At 44.2% G+C, this 20547-nt stretch overlaps 1 protein-coding gene across 3 annotated transcripts; it reads left to right on the forward strand.

Moving 5' to 3' along the window:
• Nucleotides 1-8880: 8880 nt before the first annotated feature.
• TMEM218 (transmembrane protein 218) lies at nt 8881-19689 on the forward strand. Of its 3 annotated transcripts, none has more exons than XM_030221092.1 (4): nt 8881-9225; nt 12221-12331; nt 17512-17614; nt 18632-19689. In XM_030221092.1, the coding sequence occupies exons 1-4, from the start codon at nt 9113-9115 to the stop codon at nt 18764-18766; spliced, it is 462 nt and encodes a 153-aa protein (XP_030076952.1). In that variant the 5' UTR covers nt 8881-9112; the 3' UTR covers nt 18767-19689. The 3 variants fall into 3 exon arrangements, with proteins under 3 accessions (XP_030076952.1, XP_030076954.1, XP_030076953.1); XM_030221094.1 differs by having other exon boundaries at nt 8882-9151; XM_030221093.1 differs by having other exon boundaries at nt 9095-9167.
• Nucleotides 19690-20547: the final 858 nt, after the last annotated feature.

Below are 20547 nucleotides of genomic sequence, written 5' to 3' on the forward strand. Positions count from 1 at the left end.
CCATAAACCACTACTAAATGGACTTGGGAAAAATTCACAATTCCAGGAATAACATGTATAGAATGTTTGTACGTTTGGGAAGCTCGCCAGGTGCCCTTGGCCTGGATTGGCCGCTGTCGTGGACAGGATGCTGGGCTCAACGGACCCTTGGTCTTTTCCCAGTGTGGCATTACTTATGTACTTATATGTACTTAATATCATTATCTACTACTGAAAAAGAGTTCCAAACCCTATCAGTAGATATTACATTAATACATGGATTAGTAGGGTTGGAATATTCACTCAAAGATAGAAAATCCAATGACGGATATACAATCCTAATCTTATTGATTTTATCTTGAAACAAATTGACTAGCTAATGAGCTGAAGAGGCATTAACATTACCCTTTCCAGTAAGATCTGAGACATTAGTTAGGGGTCCTTTTCCTAATGTGTGCTAAAAAATGGGTAGCGCTAGTGTAGGCAAGTATTTTGGCCGTGCGCAAATCCATTTTTCAGTGCACCTGTAAAAAAGGCCTTTTTAAAATTTTTGCCTAAAATGGACGTACAGCAAAATAAAAATTGGCACGCGTCCATTTTGGGTCTGAGACCTTACAGCCACCCATTGACTTAGCAGTAAGGTCTCACGCGGTAACCGTGCGGTAATCATCTACGCACGTAGAATGATGATTACCGCCCGGTTTCTGCTGTACGCAGGAAAATAATTTTCCGGCGCGCATAGTGGACGCGTATCAAAAATGAAATTACTGCCCTGGCCACACGGTAGCTGGGTGGTAACTCCAAACAGATGTGCGTAGAATGTGCAGACTTCGCCGGGACAGGGGTCCGAGCTCGAGGTGAGGGGGCACATTATAGTACCCCCCACAGCGCCGCCAAACCCCCCCACGCCATTGCCGACCCACCCCGCCGCTGCCGCCACCACCACCACCAACAACTTTGACCCCTCCCCTGCCGACTACCCTCTCGACCCCCTCCCGCCGCCAACCCTCCCCCACCGCCTACCTTTGATGGCGGGGGACCCCAATCCCCGCCAGCCGAAGTCCTCTTCTTCCCGCGCAAGGCTTCGTTCTGTTTCGTGAGTCTGACGTCCTGCCCATGGCGACAGCGGTGGAGGGTTGGCGGCGGGAGGGGGGTCCAGGGCCAAATCTATGGGGGCCCAGGCCCCCGTGGCCCCATGTAGCTACGCCACTGGCATAGACGCCTACGTGGTTTAGTAAAAGGGCTCCTTAGGGAGTAACCATGAGGCCTTTTACAAAGAGGCGATAAGCCCAACGCAGGCTTACTGCACGCTATGCCAGAACTACCGCCAGCCCAATGCATCCACCGGCTGTAGTTCCAGCTCAACAGTGTGCCATTTCCAGCACTCCGGGAATCTTTTTTTTGTAGTGTGGCGCTAACCCGGCAGTAATCAGGCATCGCCTCGCGCTGCCTGGTTACCACCGGGTTACTGCGGGAGCCTTTACTGCCACTTCAATGGGTGGTGGTAAGTGCTCCCTGCCAAATGGAGGGGGCATTTTACCCACTGCGGTAAAGAGGGCCCTGGTGAGCGGGAAAAACGTCCCCCACCGCTACCGCAGGGCTCTTTTTCCTGCAGCTTAGTAAAACGACCCTAATGTTTCTTGGAGCATTTTAAAGCTGTCTTATACATACTAATATGCTTAACACCCCCATCCGCACATCCAACTTATGGACCTGGTTGAAGGAGTCAGAGCCATCATTCTTCTCTAAGGTGAGCCAGATGATGTAGTGTATCTAAATTTTCAAAAAGCTTTTGACAAAGTTTCTCATGAGAAACTCCTGAGAAAATTAAAGAGTCATGGAATAGGAGGCAATGTAGATTAGGAATTGGTTATTGGACAGAAAACAGAGGGTAGGGTTAAATGGCCATTTCTCTCAATGGAGGAGGGTGAATAATAGAGTGCTGCAGGGATCTGTACTGGGACTGGTGCTAATTAACATATTCATAAATGATCTGGAAATCGGAATGATGAGTGAGATGATTAAAACTGCAGATGACACAAAACCAAGGTAGTTAAAACACATGCGGACTGTGAAAAATTGCAGGAAGACCATAGGAAATTGGAAGACTGGGCATCCAAATGGCAGATGAAATTTAATGTGCACAAATGCAAAATGATGGGAAGAATAATCTGAATCATAGTTACCTGATGCTAGGGTCCACCTTGGGGGTCAGCATCCAAGAAAAAGATCTAGGTATCATTGTAGACAATATGCTGGAATCTTCTGCCCAGTGTTTGGCGGCAGCCAAAAAAGCAAACAGGATGCTAGTAATTAGGAAACGGATGGTAAATAAGACCGAGAATACTATAATGCCTCTGTATCACTCCATGGTGTGATCTCACCTTGAGTATTGTGTTCAGTTCTGGTCAACGTATCTCAAAAAATATATAGTGGAATTAGAAAGGTTCAAAGAAGACCGGCCAAAATGATAAACGGGATGGAACTCCTCTCATATGAGGAAAGGATAAAGAGGTTAGGGCTCTTCAGTTTGTAAAAGAGACAGATGAGGAGAGATATGCTTGAGTCTACAAAATCCTGGGTGGTGTAGAACGAGTAGAAGTGAATTGATTTTTTACTTTTTCAAAAAGTACAAAGACTAGGGGACACTCAACGAAGTTACATGGAAATACTTTTAAAACAAACAGGAGGAATATTTTTTCACTTAATGAATAGCTAAGCTCTGGAACTCTTTGCCAGAGGATGCAGTAACAGTGGTTAGCATATCTGGGTTTTAAAAAAGTTTGGATAAGTTCCTGGAGGAAAAGTCTATAGTCTGCTATTGAGACAGACACGGGGATGCCACTGCTTGCCCTGGGATTGGTAGCATGGAATGTTGCTACTACTTGGGTTTTTGCCAGGTACTTGTGACCTGGATTGGCCACTGTTGGAAACAGGATATTGGGCTAGATGGACCATTGGTCTGACCCAGCATGGTTATTCTTATGTTCTTATAGGCTGGCAGAACCACCGCCTGATTGAGATGAAAAGGAGAGATCACCTTGAGTAAAAAGGACGGAATAGACTTTATCGAAAAAGTGCTCTGAGTCATTAAACGCTATCAAAACCCCCTTGGTCTTGCCCCCCCCCCACTCTATTAGATGCAAAATACATAAGTGGATAGTTATGATGTCTACACAAATGCTCGTGTTGTGCCTTTAAATGCGTCTCCTGAATCAGGGCAATGTCCACTTTTAGGCGAGCCAGCTCCGGAAATAGCAGCTGACGCTTCATATGCACATTCAAACCCCTAACATTCAGGAGCAGAAAGTTTATGTCTGTCATCCTCACCGTGTTATTGCCCCACTCTGGCCAACCTCACCCCTTCCAGTCACCCCCTGCTCCCTCCCCTCCCCACCACCATTCATCCACCCAAACAATCCCCCCCCCCCCCCCCGCACTCATTCAGGTCTCCTCCCCCGATGCCCTATAGAAATCCTCCCTCACAGTAGATAAAGTATCTCCCCTCCCTCCCACCCTCCCCATCCAACCCTCACTTTTCCATGACACCCCATCCGTATCAGAATAGGTGCCCATAGGAAGGAACGTGACCCTCACACCCGCAACCTGTAACGCTTCCAGCTATATTAAACCCACACTCAGCAACAAATAGTCAAAATATGGAACATCAATATATCCCCCAGCATCTTACAGTAACAATCCCAAACATCGGGCAAGCCCAGCTCTCAATCACGATATTCAAAACAACATCTTCCACTCTCAAACATTGACCCCAAAAAGGGTGTCTACCACTGTCTCCATAGAAATGACCTTGTTGTTTACTCTCAAGTGAGGCGCCCCGCCGATTGCTGGCGCTGCAAACGTTTATGCCCCACTCGCTGCCACTTCGGATGAGACCTCAGGGTGACGTCTGGCCGAGGCACACCAAATTGTGCTGGTGTCGCTGAGAGGTCCCCCTCAGGTAGGACCTCGCATGCTTCTGAGACAGATTTAACCTGGTGCATGCGTCCATCCTTATAGAAAACCAGCGCAAAGGGGTGTCTCCAACTATACCAAACACTCAGTTCACGAAGTCTGGCTGTAACAGGCTTCAGGTCGGCCCGACGTTTCAGTGTGGCTGACGCCAGATCCTGGTAAATCTCAACAGGATAGGAGTCCCATTTGAAATTGCTAGCTTGGCGTGCAGTTTTAAAACCCGTTCTTTCAACTTGAAATCCTGAAAACAGGCTATATCTTTAGGGAGGTTATTCTTTGTCGGCCCCAATGCTCGATGAGATCTCTCCAATCTTACACTGTCCGGGGCAATAGGCGATTCAGCTGTAGAGAGCAGCGAATTGACCACCCGCTGGACCACTGACTCATTGTCTTGGTACGTTGGGGTCTCTGGAAGGCCTCGGAACCGCAGATTGTTATGTCTGCTCCGGTTTTCTAGGTCCTCTAGTTTGTCAGTCAACTGTTGCTGACCGATGCGGACATCTACGATCTGCCAATCCATGGACCCCAGTGCCTCTGCATGTTCGTCGACTCGGCCCTCGGTGTCCTCTACCCGGCGTCCCAGCTCCTTGATTTCACCTCGGAAGTCAGCCCCCAAAGCGGCCAAATCGGAGTGGACCGCCTTAAGGTCCGACCGAATCTCTTGCAGCCAGGAACGCAACTCTGGGAAGACTCCGTCTTTGGGACCTGCCGGGTCTTGCCCCTGGAGCCCGCTTCCAGAGGGTGGGCCTCCGCTTAGCTCCTGCTCCTCCAAGGTCTCCTCCACTTGAGCCGCATACGTTTGAACGAAAATTTGTGTACACTGCAGAATTATTCAAATATGTGGTTCTCTGCGTTCGGTTCACAGATGACATATTTTTTCTATGGACAGGGAATGAACCTGAGTTACACCAATTTGTTTCTTATTTGAATAGATGCATCCCCGCATTGCGTTTACCATGTATTCGAGTGCAAGGGAGATTTCATTTCTAGATGTGACTGTGAGGAACACCGGTGATGTTCATTACGACTGTTTTCCACAAAGAGACTGACAGAAACACCCTGTTATCATATGGAAGCTGCCATCCCAAAATATTATTATTATTTATTGCATTTGTACCCCACATTATCCCATCTTTTTGCAGGCTCAATGTGGCTTACAGGGTGTTAATATGATATAGTCATTACATAATATTAGATACAGTCGGTGATAAGCTGGAGGTAGAAGAGGAGTAAGTTAGAAGGTGTTAGGTAAGGTCGTGTGAGGGGTGTTTTAAAGCATTTGGGTGGTATAAGGAGTGATTTGTTTCATTAAGGATTATTTTTGTAGGCCTTGTTGAAGAGATGTGTCTTCATAGATTTGCGAAAGCTGGTTAAGTTGTCCGTGGTTTTCAGGGCCATGGGTAGTGCGTTCCATATCTGTGTGCTTTTGAACGCAAAGGTAGTAGCGTATGCCTGTTTATATTTAATTCCTTTACAGCTGGGGAAGTTCAAATGGAGGAACTTGTGAGCTGATCTTCTGGCATTTCTGAGTGGTAAGTCTATTAGGTTTAGCATGTAGAGTGGGGCGTCTGTGTGAATGATTTTGTGTACGGTCGTGCAGATCTTGAACTCAATACATTCCCTGAGCGGGAGCCAGTGCAGTTTCTCTCTTAGGGGCATTGCCCTTTCGTATTTGGTTTTTCCAAAAATGAGTCGGGCTGCGGTGTTCTGGGCAGTATTGAAGGACAGTTTGCCCTTTTCTCAAGTTTTGAGAAATCGTTGCATTTGCTCACAGGATCAGGACTTTAAGTCAGATTCCAGAATTTTGCAAGATAAATTACTAGCAAGAGGGTATCCAGCACAAGTGGTGCGGAACGCTTACCGTCGAGCACGCTTCAATCATCAGGACCAGTTATTAGCTTCCAAAGCAAACATAATCGAAACAGATGAAAGTGTATGGACGTATGTAATGCAGTATAATTCTGCTTCGCCTCGTGTTACTTCCATCTTGAGAAAGCATTGGCCACTGATACAAACGTTGCCATTGTTTAAGGAAACCCGTATGCGGGTTGCTTATAGTAGAACTAACAACTTAAAAGAAATTTTGAGTCCCGCTGTGCTACCAAGTCCGAGAGTGGTGTTGAGCCGTTCTCCAACAACCACAGGCCATTTTAAGTGTGGTAGTTGTGCCTTTAGCTCTATTATTTATGAAACATCAATCTTTGTTAATCCAGTAGATGGGAAAAGATACTTTTTAAGGGCTGTCACAACCTGCAAAACGAGCCATGTGGTTTACTGCCTTATCTGTCTGTGCAAAAAGCTATATGTTGGCCAAACTTCAAGATCCTTGATCATACGGTTGGCTGAACATAAGAGTGCTATACAGATTAACAAAATCAGACTACCTTTAGTGACACATTGTATACAACACAAGCATTCAATTTTTGATTTAAAATGTGTGGTTCTGCAAGCAGTGATCTGCTCCGTTAGGGGCGGAGATTTTCGTAGGATTCTACTCCAACAAGAACAAAAGTGGATTTTCAGATTAGGCACACTAGAACCGATTGGTTTAAACTCACGTACAGAGTGGTGTCATTTTTACTAAACCCGGTTAGCCATTGGTTACCAGCTTGGCAGCGGCTATATTAATCGATTAGTGACTAGCTTTTCAGATGTCGAGTGAGGCAGTGTGAAGAAAATGTGTGGCCATTTCAGGTATGAAATTGTGGAAGTGTGGTGGAAGTTATATGTGCAGCATGACTGAGAAAGGAGTAATTGCTATGTTTTATCCATAGAACCACTGTGATTAATGTTACCCAGTCGCCAAGACCCTGAAGCAGCCACAGTGCAAAACGCTGGCCATCGTTGGCTTGGGGACACCTAAAAGGGTACAGACCGCTCGATGTGGTAGGATGAGATTTCATCATTATTAGCACATACCACGGAGATGTTAAGTGAGCATGATGAGATCCTACCGCCAACTAATAAGTGTTGATATTTCTCAGCTTTCCAGCATACCATAGTATATCAACAACATATCGTAGTAGTTGGATAGATTGCATGTATTTTCATAATAATATTTTTTGGTGCAACCATATTCTGTGGATCGTTTGTTAAGAAAGATTGGTTAAGCACATACAATTTGATACAATTTTGGAAAGTTTTTTGGTGGCCGATGATGAAGAGTTGATCTCATTGATCTGTTTAGCTCTAGAGGATTGATATTGTCCTGGAGCTCTTTGAGGCCTTTTTCCTTCCTGGCCCATAGTAAAGATTGGACACCATAACTGCTGCCTTATGTGAAATATACATGGTACATATTTTGTGTCTGTGGAAAATCATTTGTTTATATTGTAAGACAATACAAACTTTTACTTTTACCCCAAGAACCCTTCCCGTCCCTTCCTCCCTCCCTATAAGCCCACCTGACTGTTTCAACCAGCCAAAATAACACAACAGATGTACAGATCAGTAGGACTCAAAGCATTTCATAACAAGTAAAGTCATAAACAACACAGTTTATACCAAATTGTTTAACCACAGTGTGGTTTTGCCTTCGGGTTTCATAAGCAATACCACATGCATGTAAGGTCTAGATAAACAAATGTACACAATCTATGTTTAAGGCATATGCCCTAAATATGTAATACTTGGTAGCAATAATTAAACAGTGATGGAAGTTTCACATAGCAGGCAGCCAACAGATTTATTTTCCACTGAAAATAATCAACTTTGTATAAACCTGGCAACTAATACTGTGCTGCTTGCTATTTCGTATTTTGGCGGTGCATTGTTTGCCTGCATAATAAAATTGCACTTGCAAATATTTTTCTGACAAAGCTTTAATTAACAAAAGCTACCATAAGAGGCAGACACAGTCGTATAATTAGCATTATAATTTTATTTGTATTTGGGTAATGACTGTGAAGAATGCTATTAAAAATTATATTACAAAGCATGAAGTTGACTTGGAGGCTCATTTTCAAAGCACTTAGCCTCCCAAAGTTCCATAGAAACCTATGGAACTTAGCCTCCCAAAGTGCTTTGAAAATATGCCTCTTCGTGAACTTCTGCTGTATATCAACCAGTAGTAAATAATAGTAATAAACAATATTAAGTGCATTTTTATAATACACCACTGCATTCTTCAAAACAGAAGGAGCAAGTTCCCACAAACCATCTAGGCACAGGTAAAAAAAAAAAAAAAAGCTTTCAAATGCTCCCAGGTTTCAACCTAATACATGTTAAATGTGGGATATGAATGTCATAAATAAATTGATAGAAACTCTGAATGTTAAGCACATGATTCTCATAACACGAAGTCTGTTTTAGTGGCCCATTACCAGGAGAAAAAAAATCTCTGCAAGAATATAACATATGCTAGGGTGTCCCTGTAACCAGCCCCCCCCCCCCCCCCCCCCAACTGACCGCTGATTAAGAGTTATAACAAATAACTACTCTACCGATGAAAAGTTATCCCGTTTTTATGCTTCCTCTGTGTGCATCCGTATCCTGCACAAACCGGCATGTTTCAAAATATAAGTGAGATTAAATAAAAATGCTACTAAGTAACAACAATAAAGCACTGACAACTTAGATGCAACAGCAGCTCAAAGGTTTGCTTGCTTTGTTTTTGAGTATACGGGGATGACAGCTGTGCGGGGAATGGGAAAACTCAGACTAACCTAAATGGTTTCAGCGTTTTGACGTCACTTCATCTCCTCTCTATTAAACCTCCTTGTCCTATAGTTCGTCTTGCTGTGTTCTAATTCCAAGCCTCATTCTGAGGTTCCAATAGCTTCTCTCCTTGTGTTCCAAGCCTCAGTCTGGGGCTCCAATACTGTCTCTCGCTGTGTTCACTGGCAGTCTGGGGCTCCAATACCTTCTCTAATCTCCTGCTGTGTTCCAAGCCTCATTCTGGTGGTCTGTCGGGGTTCCAGACCTCACTGTGGTGTAGATACTTTCTTTTTTTTCTGGTAGATTGCTTTTCCTTGACAACCTACTGCCGCTTGGAAGCAAGAGACCAAGGTGTCATGTGTTGCTAGCCAGTCTGCTGTCTTCTCAAGCCTCTGTCTCCAGTATCGGTTCTTTTGTTCCTTTCCATATGCACGGTTGGGAAGTAGGATGAGACTGATTTGCAAGGGCTTCTCCTGAGGAGGAAGGTGCCGGGGAGGTTTAAATGCAGATTGTTCATCACAGAGCTTCACCGTTCGCCGGGGTGGGGAGTCGTATTTGTAAGCGCCAATCTCTGTGTTATAAACATCTGCAGAGCTGCCAAGTTGCTCATTCCAGGTGGGAAACTTTTTGGCCAGACTTGGCTTTCAATTTACATCTCAAAGCATAAAAATAGCCATACTGAACAGTGGCTAGTCCAGGGATTTGTAGGTCCTAATTCTTGCTACTGAGGATCTCTTTTACAAATGCGTGCTAGCGTGTTTAGTCTGCACTAAACATTCGTGACACCCATATACAGTGAAACCTCGGTTTTCGTCGATAATCCAGCCGAAAACAATCGGCGAAATCCCAAACCGACGAAAACCGAGGCAATTAACAAAGACGCTCAAAATCGGAAGAAGGATGCCCATCTTCCGATACAAATTGGGAGATGGACGTCCTTTTTCGACGAAAACCGAGACAAATTTCTAGTCGAAAAAATCAATGAAATCCGAAACCGACTTCAACGAAAACCGAGGTTTCACTGTATTCCTATGGGCGCCTCTAGCATTTAGCACACGCTAATCAGTGTGCGCTAAAAACTCTGAAATTGGTGTCGCAGGTTCCAGAATGCACTAGGATACAGCTGTCAGAAATCCAGGAATGGCCTAAAATCTCCCTTTGGGTGTCGCTAATGTTTTAGTTATGCATTCCAATGGATAGAATAATGGTCTATAAATACTACACTGCTTTGAGATGGAAGTTTAAAACCAGGACCAGCCGAAAAGTCTCCCTCCTGGAGTGGGTAGCTTGGCAGCTCTGTATCTGGGTTTCTGTGTGGGTGCAGGTGTGGATAAAAAAACAGCATCAGCGTTTGGTTTGGTCTGAAATAATAATGGGATTTATATTTTTGATTGCCCATTTTATATCAGTTATATGAAAATGCTTTGTGCATCTGTCCCAGCGTTCATTTGAATAATTTTTGTTTTAATGTGACAAGGTGGGACTTAACACAGTTGTTAATATTTAGAAAATGTGGGGGTCTTATAATTGATGAGTTTGTATTTTTTTTTTTTGGGGGGGGGGTTAAAATTCTGGAGGACCTCACTCTTAAATCCTTGTTCTAGCAGACGTAGAATGCTGAATGTCACAGGGCACCAGTGTGATTCAGGCAGTTCAGTTATTTAACTGTCAAAATGTCAAATTAAAAAAGTGTCTTATTTTTTCTATTTCCCTTCTTATAATAATGCCTTTTTTACAGTATCAGGGCCCATTTAATAAGCTTGCAGTGTGCTGATATTTGTCTGTTTATTGGGATTTATTCACTTCCTTTATGAGGGATTCACCCAAAGCTGTGTACAGCTTCACATAGAGCTTACAATTTTGTTAGCATTGGCTTCCTAATGGAAGCCTGACACTGATCACAGCTCTCCCCTTCTCCCATTAGTGGGGCCCTCACAAAAAAAACCAAAATAAAACCAAATCCAAAACTACTACCATCAGCAGACTCTTCCTGAGTAGCTTTCCACCACTATACACTGCTTGGAGATGACAGACTGAAACTACTGAATATAGCTCCAAGGGCACCCTGGCACATGCCTATTACCTGCCAAAACTTGCTATTAATATGTAAACAGAATACAGCACAATAAAGACGTTGATTTATTATCACTATGATATGCTTTTTATCACTGGGCTATTTTTGGACTGCTTTTGGTGTGAGTTGGGCTAATTCTTGGCTATTCTTTTGGCATGAATTGGGCTAGAAACGTTTTCACCATTCAAGGGACAGAAAGTTGTGTTGAAGGGGACAGGGCACCAGAGAAGGAAAGCTGCAGGACTGGTGTGGTGACCTCAGGTATGAGTTTGACAGGATGGGTGGGTGGAGTTTGAGGAAGTGCTGGATCTTGGACAGCCAGGAGAGGGGGAGACATGGTGGATCGGGGAGAGCAGGAGAGATGGCAGACCACGGAGAGAGGAGACCTGGTTCCCGAATGTGTGTGAAGAGGGGTGCTCGGCGTGTGAGGGCAGCTGAATGTGTGTGTCACATGCCTAATGTGTGTGTGACTTGGTATCTCTGTTGGTGGTTTTTGGCTGCCAGTCTCAGGTGCACTTTACTGCCATCTTGTTAGGCATCTTTCTTTTTTCTCAGAAGGCAAATACAGTAATACCTCGGTTTTTGTTGACTTTTGTCGGTTTCGGTTTTCGGCGATTGTTTTCGTGAAAAATTTGTCTCAGATTTCGTCGGCGTGCCCACGTGACCTCACTGCTAATTTTGCAAAAACGCATTCTCCTGCTCAGTGTGGCGTTTCTCGTTGTGAGCATCACCCCGCGTGTCTAGCCAAACAGTTCCATTGCTTTCCAGTGTTTTTATTCATATGGAAATAATTGCCTCGTTTTTCATCGGTTTCGGATTTCGACGATTATTTTTGGACGGATTATCGACGAAAACCGAGGTATTGCTGTACATTGCTTTGAGCCAATTGACTAGGGGTCAATATTCAATGCGATTTAACCAGCTAGAAACAACTTCTGGTCGGTTAAGTCACCTGACTGGGGCTAACTGGTCAGTTTTAGCAGCAATTAACTGGATGGTTCCACTGAAAATGACCAGTTAGCGCCAAACTGGATACCAGCTATTTGGGGGGCATTTGGGGATGGAGTCGGCACTTGGCCAGTTAAGATTGGATTGTAGCATACATTAGGTCATGAACTATAGAGAGACCCTATTTGGCACAAGGTTTAAAGAGGTAGTGCTTGATCATTAATAGCAAAGAGGTTAATCAGTCATGTGAAGAGTTCAGTTTTGTATAGATCGTGTATAGTGATTATTTAGTATTTAAGATGGATGTTTATGGTATGCCTTCTTGAAAAGATGCTGGTCTTGTTTAGATGAATCGGGCTGTTTAAATGATTTACTTTCACTTTGATTTTCTGAGTAGAGAGAGGCCTGTTCACCTTGCTTGCATTTCAGTAAAACCCAGTTGACATGGCTTCCTCTGATCCATTTGACACCATTTCTTTCAGGACAGGCTGATACCTTGCTGGTTTCACTATAGTGAGCACATGAAGTTATTTCTGAAAGTTCAGTGACAGTCTGGATGATGCCTGCCTCTATTTTCTCCCTGAACAGAATGGCTGGTACAGTTTTAGGAGTGGGGACCGGAGTGTTTATCTTGGCACTGCTCTGGGTGCTGGCATTGTGGCTATGTCTGTTCTTATCCAGGACCTCTGGATTTGCCAGGTATGACGTTTTACTTTCCTTCTCTCAGTGGAGAAATGTTTCAGTTATAATTCAGGTTGCAAGTGATTAGAAGACTAGAAATTACATAGTAACATAGTAGATGACGGCAGAAAAAGACCTGCACGGTCCATCCAGTCTGCCCAACAAGATAACTCATATTTGCTGCTTTTTGTGTATACCCTACTTTGATTTGTACCTGTGCTCTTCAGGGCACAGACCGTATAAGTCTGCCCCGCACTATCCCCGCCTCCCAACCACCAGCCCCACCTCCCAACCACCGGTTCTGGCACAGGCACAGACCGTATAAGTCTGCCCAGCACTATCCTCACCTCCCCAGCCCTGCCTCCCAACCCCGGCTCTGGCACAGACCGTACAAGTCTGTCCAGCACTATCCCCGCCTCCCAACCACCAGCCCCGCCTCCCGATCTTGACTAAGCTCCTGAGGATCCATTCCTTCGGCACAGGATTCCTTTATGCTTATCCCATGCATGTTTGAATTCCGTTACCGTTTTCATTTCCACCACGTCCCGCTGGAGGGCATTCCAAGCATCCACTACTCTCTCCGTGAAAAAATACTTCCTGACATTTTTCTTGAGTCTGCCCCCCCTTCAATCTCATTTTATGTCCTCTCGTTCTACCACCTTCCCATCTCCGGAAAAGATTCGTTGGCGGATTAATACCTTTCAAATATTTGAACGTCTGTATCATATCACCCCTGTTTCTCAGCAATGAGAATAAAAAAAGCAGTCCTTGATTAAACAATGTGCTAACACCTGCACCGGCGATTTTTTTTTTTACCGCGGCTTGGTAAAAGGACTTGTTAATGCACTGGTGCCATTAGTTGCTGTTCAAGCCGAAAAGGAGTAAATTTACTGTGTCCCCTTTATCCAGTCTACCAGGTGTCTCATTAGGCTACATTAAATTTTTGTAAAACAGGGAGAGCCAGGCCACCCTGTCCCAGGGGCATCTGACAGGTTTTTAATGCTACTTTATTAGTTCTGTTTATAATCATTAAATAGTTTGCTACAATTTAATTCACGTCTAATTATAGCGAACATCATATTAATTAATTAAATCTCCCATGCACAAATTGTCTGTGGTGAAGTGGGGCCTTGGTAAAAATTAGAGTGTCTGGTCCTGTAGAATCAAAAGTTTTCAAGTTTGAAAATTAAAAGCTATGTAAGTTTCAGCGTTAACCTTCATTTTTAATTTTGATATAAGCTTGACGCTGTATTTTTATCTAGTTATAAATAAGCTAGTTGTGTCCGTAAAATGACCCTGGCTCATCTTTGATTCCACATAGGCCTAGAGCTATAAATCAGAGCAGAGAAAATCCACAAACCATTAACCAACCGAATCAAAAAACAAAATATTATTGAACCATCAACAAAACAGCCTAAGATTTTACAATATAACTAATATTGTATTACTCCAGTTTACCCCATTCTTGCACCCACTTAAAGTGTTTTACCTAGTTTTACGTACATGGAATATGTAAACCACTTTGGTTGTACCACAGAAAGGCGGTATATCAAGTCCATGACCCTTTAACCCTCATGTGAAGATAAGACATTGCATCTTTTCAGTGCAAGGTCCTGAGCTCTGGAACCATCTCCCTAAGTATCTCAGAACTCAGTCAACCTTGGACCATTTTAAGGTAGACCTGAAAATTCACCTTTTCCAGAAAGTATTCCATTGATATCAGACGCAGGTACCTTAGGATCCCTGGGTTGTCCCCTTACCCTAGTGTGTGTTCCTTTTCCTCCGCTTTCCTATCATGATTATTGTAGTTTGCCCCCTTACCCCTCTTGGTTGTCTGTGTTTTTCCCTCCTCTTTTCTTCTTTTTCTTTTACTATGTAGTCTGTAAGCTGCCTAGCTGGTATTGCTGATAGGTGGGATAGCAAGCTCTTATTAAACTTGAAATTAAAAGGTTAGCAGCTGATTGAGGTGTGGATAGTTATATAACTGGGCACCTAGGTTAAGAGGTTAGCCAGGTGCCTGTTTGAAGCCTGTTCTATAAAGAAGAGTCAACATCTGGTTTTCTTTAATGCAAACGTAAGTGGCCAAGCAACGCACGTAGATTTAGGTTCAACTGCTTAAACCAGCTGGCGTAAATGCCTGCACCTAGGTGTATGCGAGAACATGTGTAAAGTATAATCAATCTTCCAGTTAGGAATACATCAAGCACATCCCGTTCATTTCTAAATCTCCATTATCCTACCTGTAACGGCCTCAAATATAAATCCACTTATGCTTCGTCCTTTTCCTTTATCAGCACCCAATTATGGAATGCACTGCCAAAAGCTGTCAAAACTACCCAAAACCATCTCAACTTTAGGAAATTACTCAAGACCAGCCTATTCAGAAGGCCTACCCCCAGGCTCCAACATAAAACCCAAAGTCCTTCAAAACAGCATATAAATGGACTATTTTGGACTCTCTTACCTTTACCCTTTTCCCCTTATACCCTGTTCTTACTGTCCACTCTGACCACTACAATCTATTGTATTTGTATAACTACTGGACTGGCGATAGCCTTTTCGGTCTATTGTAAGCCACATTGAGCCTTCAAATATGTGGGAAAATGTGGGGTATAAATGTGATAAATAAATATAGAATTCTGTCATTTACTTGCCTATCTGTACACTCCACCCACGTACTGCCCAAATTCGCCTATGTTCACGCCCACCGGCAAAGTATACGCTATCAAGACATTTACTCGTGCGCTAGTCTTTATTCTAGAAGGGGTCATTTATGCGTGTAAATAACTAGAAGACAACTATTTGCTGGCATTCACGCTTCGAAAGTGCGAAATCCCTGCTAAAAAGCTTACATTGGCTTCCTATTAACGCTCTCATAACATTCAAAATATGCACAATAGTTCACAGAATCATCTACGGACTCGCACCAGATTACATGACGGAACTTATCGATCTACCAATAAGAAACGTGACGAGAGCAGCAAGAACCTACCAAACCCTTCACTACCCCAATTGCAAAGGTATAAAATACAAATCTTCACATGCCGCCAGCCTCTCCTTTATAGGCACAGAACTTTGGAACTCACTACCCAAAGACCTGAAACTCACAGAAAAGTACCTACAATTCAGGAAAAAACCTGAAAACACATCTTTTCAAGAAGTATTTCCCTCCGGGATCTGCCTAATTCCACATCACTATACATCACGAAAAGTTCAGAAATGGAAATATTAACCTCTTTCACAATATACTAATATATCAACCTAAGCGTTTATTGTACTTCTGTATTATGTACTAGACTTCTACAAATCTAAATTTTGTAACTGCATTTATAGCACTATGTAAGCCACATTGAACCTGCCATACGGTGGGAAAATGTGGGATACAAATGCAATAAATAAATAAATTCTTGCTAGCTGAAACTAGGCAGCTCCTGAACGAATTATCCCTTATATGTATAGGATATTCAGCGCTGCCACCTACGCAGATAGCAGTAGTGAATATAAGCATATTTTTAATGTTGCAGCTAGCTTTAAAAATGGACATGTGAGCTTATAAAATTCCTGTAGGTCTTACCAGGGAAAAACATTCACTTTACAAAACAATTTATCAGGGGAAGAGGGGTGAAGTCTCATGCTGAGTGAATTTCTTCCTTCTCAAGTGTATAACCCCACCTCATACTCATGCAGCCCTTCAGTTAATTTCTTGCCGTAGCTTGTTTGAAGTAGTGCCTTCCTAGAGGATGGTTTTCAAAGGGATCTAGCTGGCTGAGGTGTTACATGAGTGCAGTGCCGTAGCGAGGGCGGCTGACACCCGGGGCGGGACGCTGCTGAGCACCCCCCCCCCCCCTCCGGAGCGCACCCTCCCCCCCCCCCGCAGCGCATTTTTAATTGATTTAAAAGCGAGAGGCGGGTGGGAGGGCCGATCCGCCCCCGAGTCCACGTTGCTGGGAGCTGCGTCGGCTCCGTTGGTTCCTTGCTCTCTCTGCCCCGGAACAGGAAGCAGCCTGTTCTGGGGCAGAGGGAGCAAGGAACCAACGGAGCCAGCGGCGTGCACCCGGGGCGGACCGCCCCACCCTTCCTACGCCACTGCATGAGTGTATCCTTGAGGATGGAGATGGATGGAAAAGAGAAAATATGTGCATAGATTGAAACATGCAATCTTCATGTTTTTCTAAGCATCCTGTTATCTATAGATAAAGCATGTATGTTGTCTGTGGGTACTTCCGTAGCTATGTACCTTGCAACAAATTTTTAAAGGAAAATTCTAGATCCCCCACCTAGTATCCCCTAGCTAAGAGCGTTGTGAGAAACCTGTACCAGTAAACTGACTTAATTCCTTAGTATAGGACTTGTGGGCTGTGCCTGTCAAGCAGCAGATGCAGACAGACAAACAAAGTAATTCTGAATGATTTGCCCTATTAAGACACCTTGCAATCTCAGAATGCTCAGTATTTCTCTGTCTACAGCGGATGGCAATGGTCAGATAATTCAGCTCCTGAGCAGATATTTTTCGATTCCCAACATTGTTGAGGAGGGGTTCTGAATTATCTATTAGCCCTAATTATCATGATCAGAGATTGGACAGAGCTAAGGGATATCTCAGAGGATCCTTCCCCACCCCTTCCCTCCTCACAACCTAACTTGGTACTGGTAAAAACAAAACACTGCAACTTCAAGTACAGAGTTGTTTTCTTGAATTTCATCTCTGGGGTCACTGAGAGAGGTAATTCTTTGGGTCCACCCAAACAGCAGTTTTAAGTGCTGTCACTTAAAGCCATTGCCCCTATGTGTGAAGGCCACAACATCAGCTGCTGTGTACCTGAGGTAACTTCCAGCCAGTGTGTGTGGCTGATATATCTGAACAGCCTCAGACCCTGTGAGGGAAATTTGAATGTGTTATAATTTATTGGTTCAGCTGTTTGCTGTATATGCTGCTTTGTCTGGGTTGGAGAATCGACATTTTGTGAATGTTTGGGAATTAATGGGAAAATAGATTGCCGTGTAAGAGAGCGATTTATTTTATATGACTCTTCTCAACTTGTCAGTGAATGAAAAGTAAGCCATAAAAAAGGTCTCATCTATAGCCTGTTAGACCTTTATTTTTCCTACTAGTATTACTTAGAGCTCATGCTTCTAAATTTGATTTAAAGCTGGAGAGAATTGTTCACAGGTTTGGTTTCTCACCATTTATGTTTTAGAGTCTCCATTATTCTCATCTTCATCCTTGCATTGATCGTTACACTGATCTTGCTTTTCTTTCCTCGAGACACAGAGACCCCAGCTCCAGTAAAGGAAATTCAGGTAAATGTGTGGAAATCTTTATCTTAATGTGAGTGTCCCAGACTTCACCCACTCTCTCTCGCTCGATACCACCTCCTCCAGCCTTCACCCTGTCTCTCTCTTTCACTCATACTGTCTCACTCAGCCTTCACTCTTTCTCTTGCTCATACCACCTCCCCCAACCTTCGCCCTGTCTCACTCATACCTCCTTCCCCAGCCTTCACCCTGTCCCTCACTCATACCTCCTTCCCCAGCCTTCACCCACTCTCTGACACTAACGCATAGTCCCCTCACCTGCTGACTGCATTTGCAGAAGAAACAGCATGATTCCTATTCCATCACTGTAATTTGGCTGTGTATGCAAGCTTGAGCTGCACAGTGCAGGAATTTCAGGCTGGTGCTTTAAGCCCCAGAAGACTTGAAACCATGAGACTTCCTGCATTGTACATCTCCAGCTTCCAGAGAGCCGAATCGTGGTGTGGGAGCGGGAAATACGCTGTTTGAGGCAACTCTACAGAAAAATTAGAGTTGGGGGCACGAAATCCTGGGTGCCAGCATATAATTTCTAGGCACCATGGGTTGGCACTCAGGATTTGTCAAACCCTGCCTTAGGAGATGAATGACCAGCAGGAAAAAGGAGGTGATGATGCCTGTTTATGAATCTCTGATGAGACCTCAGTTGGTGTACTGTGTACAATTCTGAGGACTGCAGCTTCAAAAAGTTATAAACCAGATGGAGTTAGTCCAGAGAGCAGTAATTATATTTTTGTCATAAAATGTATGCAGACAGACATAAAGCATTTATATCATATATATCCTGAAGGACAGGCAGGAAGGTGGAGATGTGATTGAAACATTTAACTATCTCTACCCCGGATTCTGTGTATAATGGTCGACACATATTGACATGTCTTTAACAGTAGCCCACATTGGTAACTCTCCCTCTCAGTGTCATTAATTATGCCCGGATCAGTAATACAATTAATAAATGTTTTGTAACTTTACTGGGTTTAATGTTTGGCTTTCCTTCTACCCTAGATTGTGGACACTTTCTTCATTGGACGTTATTTTCTGGTCTCTGTGCTGAGTGTCATTTTCCTGGGAAGCCTTTTCCTGCTCCTGATTTACCATATCATGGACCCCATCTCAGCTAAGCCGCTGCATACTAAGTGACTGTTCCCTCACCAAAGGCCTGCAGGCTTGCAAGGCACTTTCTTGGAAGAACAAACTGGAACCCTAGTAGAGCCTGAAAGCAAGACTTGTTTGTGTGTCTCAATCCTCACAAATGGAATGCAATTCTGCAGAGAGCACAGACATAAATAGGATCTCTCAGTATGCATTAGGAGAATATCTGCAGAGGAACTGTGCTCCTCAAGAGCAGACCGAGACATGAACCGAGGCTTAGGCTCAGACATTGGCAACGAACAAACCTGGAGCCGAATTTTTCACAGATCTATCCTTCATCTCGAAGTTGGCCAGAGGTTGTCTCTGTAAGATCATTCCCTTTCCACAGGGTTCTAGAGTGAAGCTGTACTGAACATGTCACTTATTCCAGCAGTGTCTCCCAGTCCCAAGCAGAACGGGGAGAAAATGAGTGCTGGGCAACTATCCAGTGTCAGAGGAAAATAACGACTACTACATCATAATGAAATTATCGTTTTTGGCAATTTCAGACCTGGAGAGGTATTATTTAGATAGACCAGCAGTACTGGATGACATCTTTTATTTTTCCAAGGTCTGTTTTCAAAAGCATTTACCTGTGTAAATAACAATTTACTTAGGTAAAATGGCTTTTTGAATATGACTTCTTTGCTGCAGACAAAAGTGCATGTGTTTTACTTGCTTTGAGTGGATGTGTTTCTCAAGACAGGGATAAGGTGAGGAAGGCAACATCGCACAGTGTGCTGCATTTCCAAAACTGCACATGTATGGCCAGATTCAGTAAATGGCACTCAAAATTTAGGTGACGGAAAAAATCTGCACTATTCTATAAAGGGCTCTCCGGGCTGAGAGCACTTTAACTGGATTCCTGTGCCCAGCGTTGGGAGCAAGAACTTATGCTTGCTGAAATCTGGTGTACATCCTAGCGCACAAGTTGGGCAGCTTCAAAACATAAACATGCACCACCTGCTGGCCAAACTAGAGAAATACACTTTAGGAAATACCCAATTCAATTTACTGGCTTAAAACACACTGTTCTGTCACAGAAGTATAATGCTGACACAGCACAATCCCAGATATATCAAAACACAGCTAAAGCAAGTAATGGCTAACCGAATAGTAATCTAAGGGCACACAAAGTATTTTTAGCTTTCTCCGGATGTTTCTCAACTGTCGCTTAACCTATGTAGTCTCAGCTCCAGGGCAGGTTTTTTGATGGGGGGGGGGAGGGGGGGAGAGAAACAATTTCCCTTCAAGACCCAAGGTATAGGTTTGCATTCTTTCCCAAATAACAGTGTTTCTTGTGTGGTGCTGCAGCCAAAACTTCACTGAAGACTTGTGGAAAACAGACAGTGTGTTGAGTTCAGGGGCGTATCTGCGTGGGGCCACAGGGGCCTGGGCCCCCGCAGATTTCACCCTGGCCCCCCTCCCCGCCGTCAACCCTCCCCCGCTGCTTACTTTTGCTGGCGGGGGGCCCCAACCCCCGCCAGCCGAGGTCCGACCCACAATCTCCATATTTCGTCTTCCTCCGTGGCCATGTGCTTCAAGGAAGTAACGCTGCAGTGCTGATTCGTTGAATCCAGTTCGGCGTCTGATGTCGCAGCACGTCAGACGCCGAACTGGATTCAACGAATCAGCACTGCAGCGTTACTTCCTTGAAGCACATGGCCACGGAGGAAGACGAAATATGGAGATTGTGGGTCGGACCTCGGCTGGCGGGGGTTGGGGCCCCCCGCCAGCAAAAGTAAGCAGCGGGGGAGGGTTGACGGCGGGGAGGGGGTGGAGAGAGGCGG

Source organism: Microcaecilia unicolor, chromosome 12 (assembly GCF_901765095.1).
Source record: "Microcaecilia unicolor chromosome 12, aMicUni1.1, whole genome shotgun sequence".
Classification (NCBI taxonomy): Eukaryota; Metazoa; Chordata; class Amphibia; order Gymnophiona; family Siphonopidae; genus Microcaecilia; species Microcaecilia unicolor.

Coding starts and splice junctions, on each gene's coding strand:
- TMEM218 (XM_030221092.1), top strand. CDS start 9,113: ATGCAGATTGTTCATCACAGAGCTTCACCGTTCGCCGGGGTGGGGAGT. Junction 12,332..17,511: donor AGGACCTCTGGATTTGCCAG/GTATGACGTTTT, acceptor TTTATGTTTTAG/AGTCTCCATTATTCTCATCT. Junction 17,615..18,631: donor CTCCAGTAAAGGAAATTCAG/GTAAATGTGTGG, acceptor CTTCTACCCTAG/ATTGTGGACACTTTCTTCAT.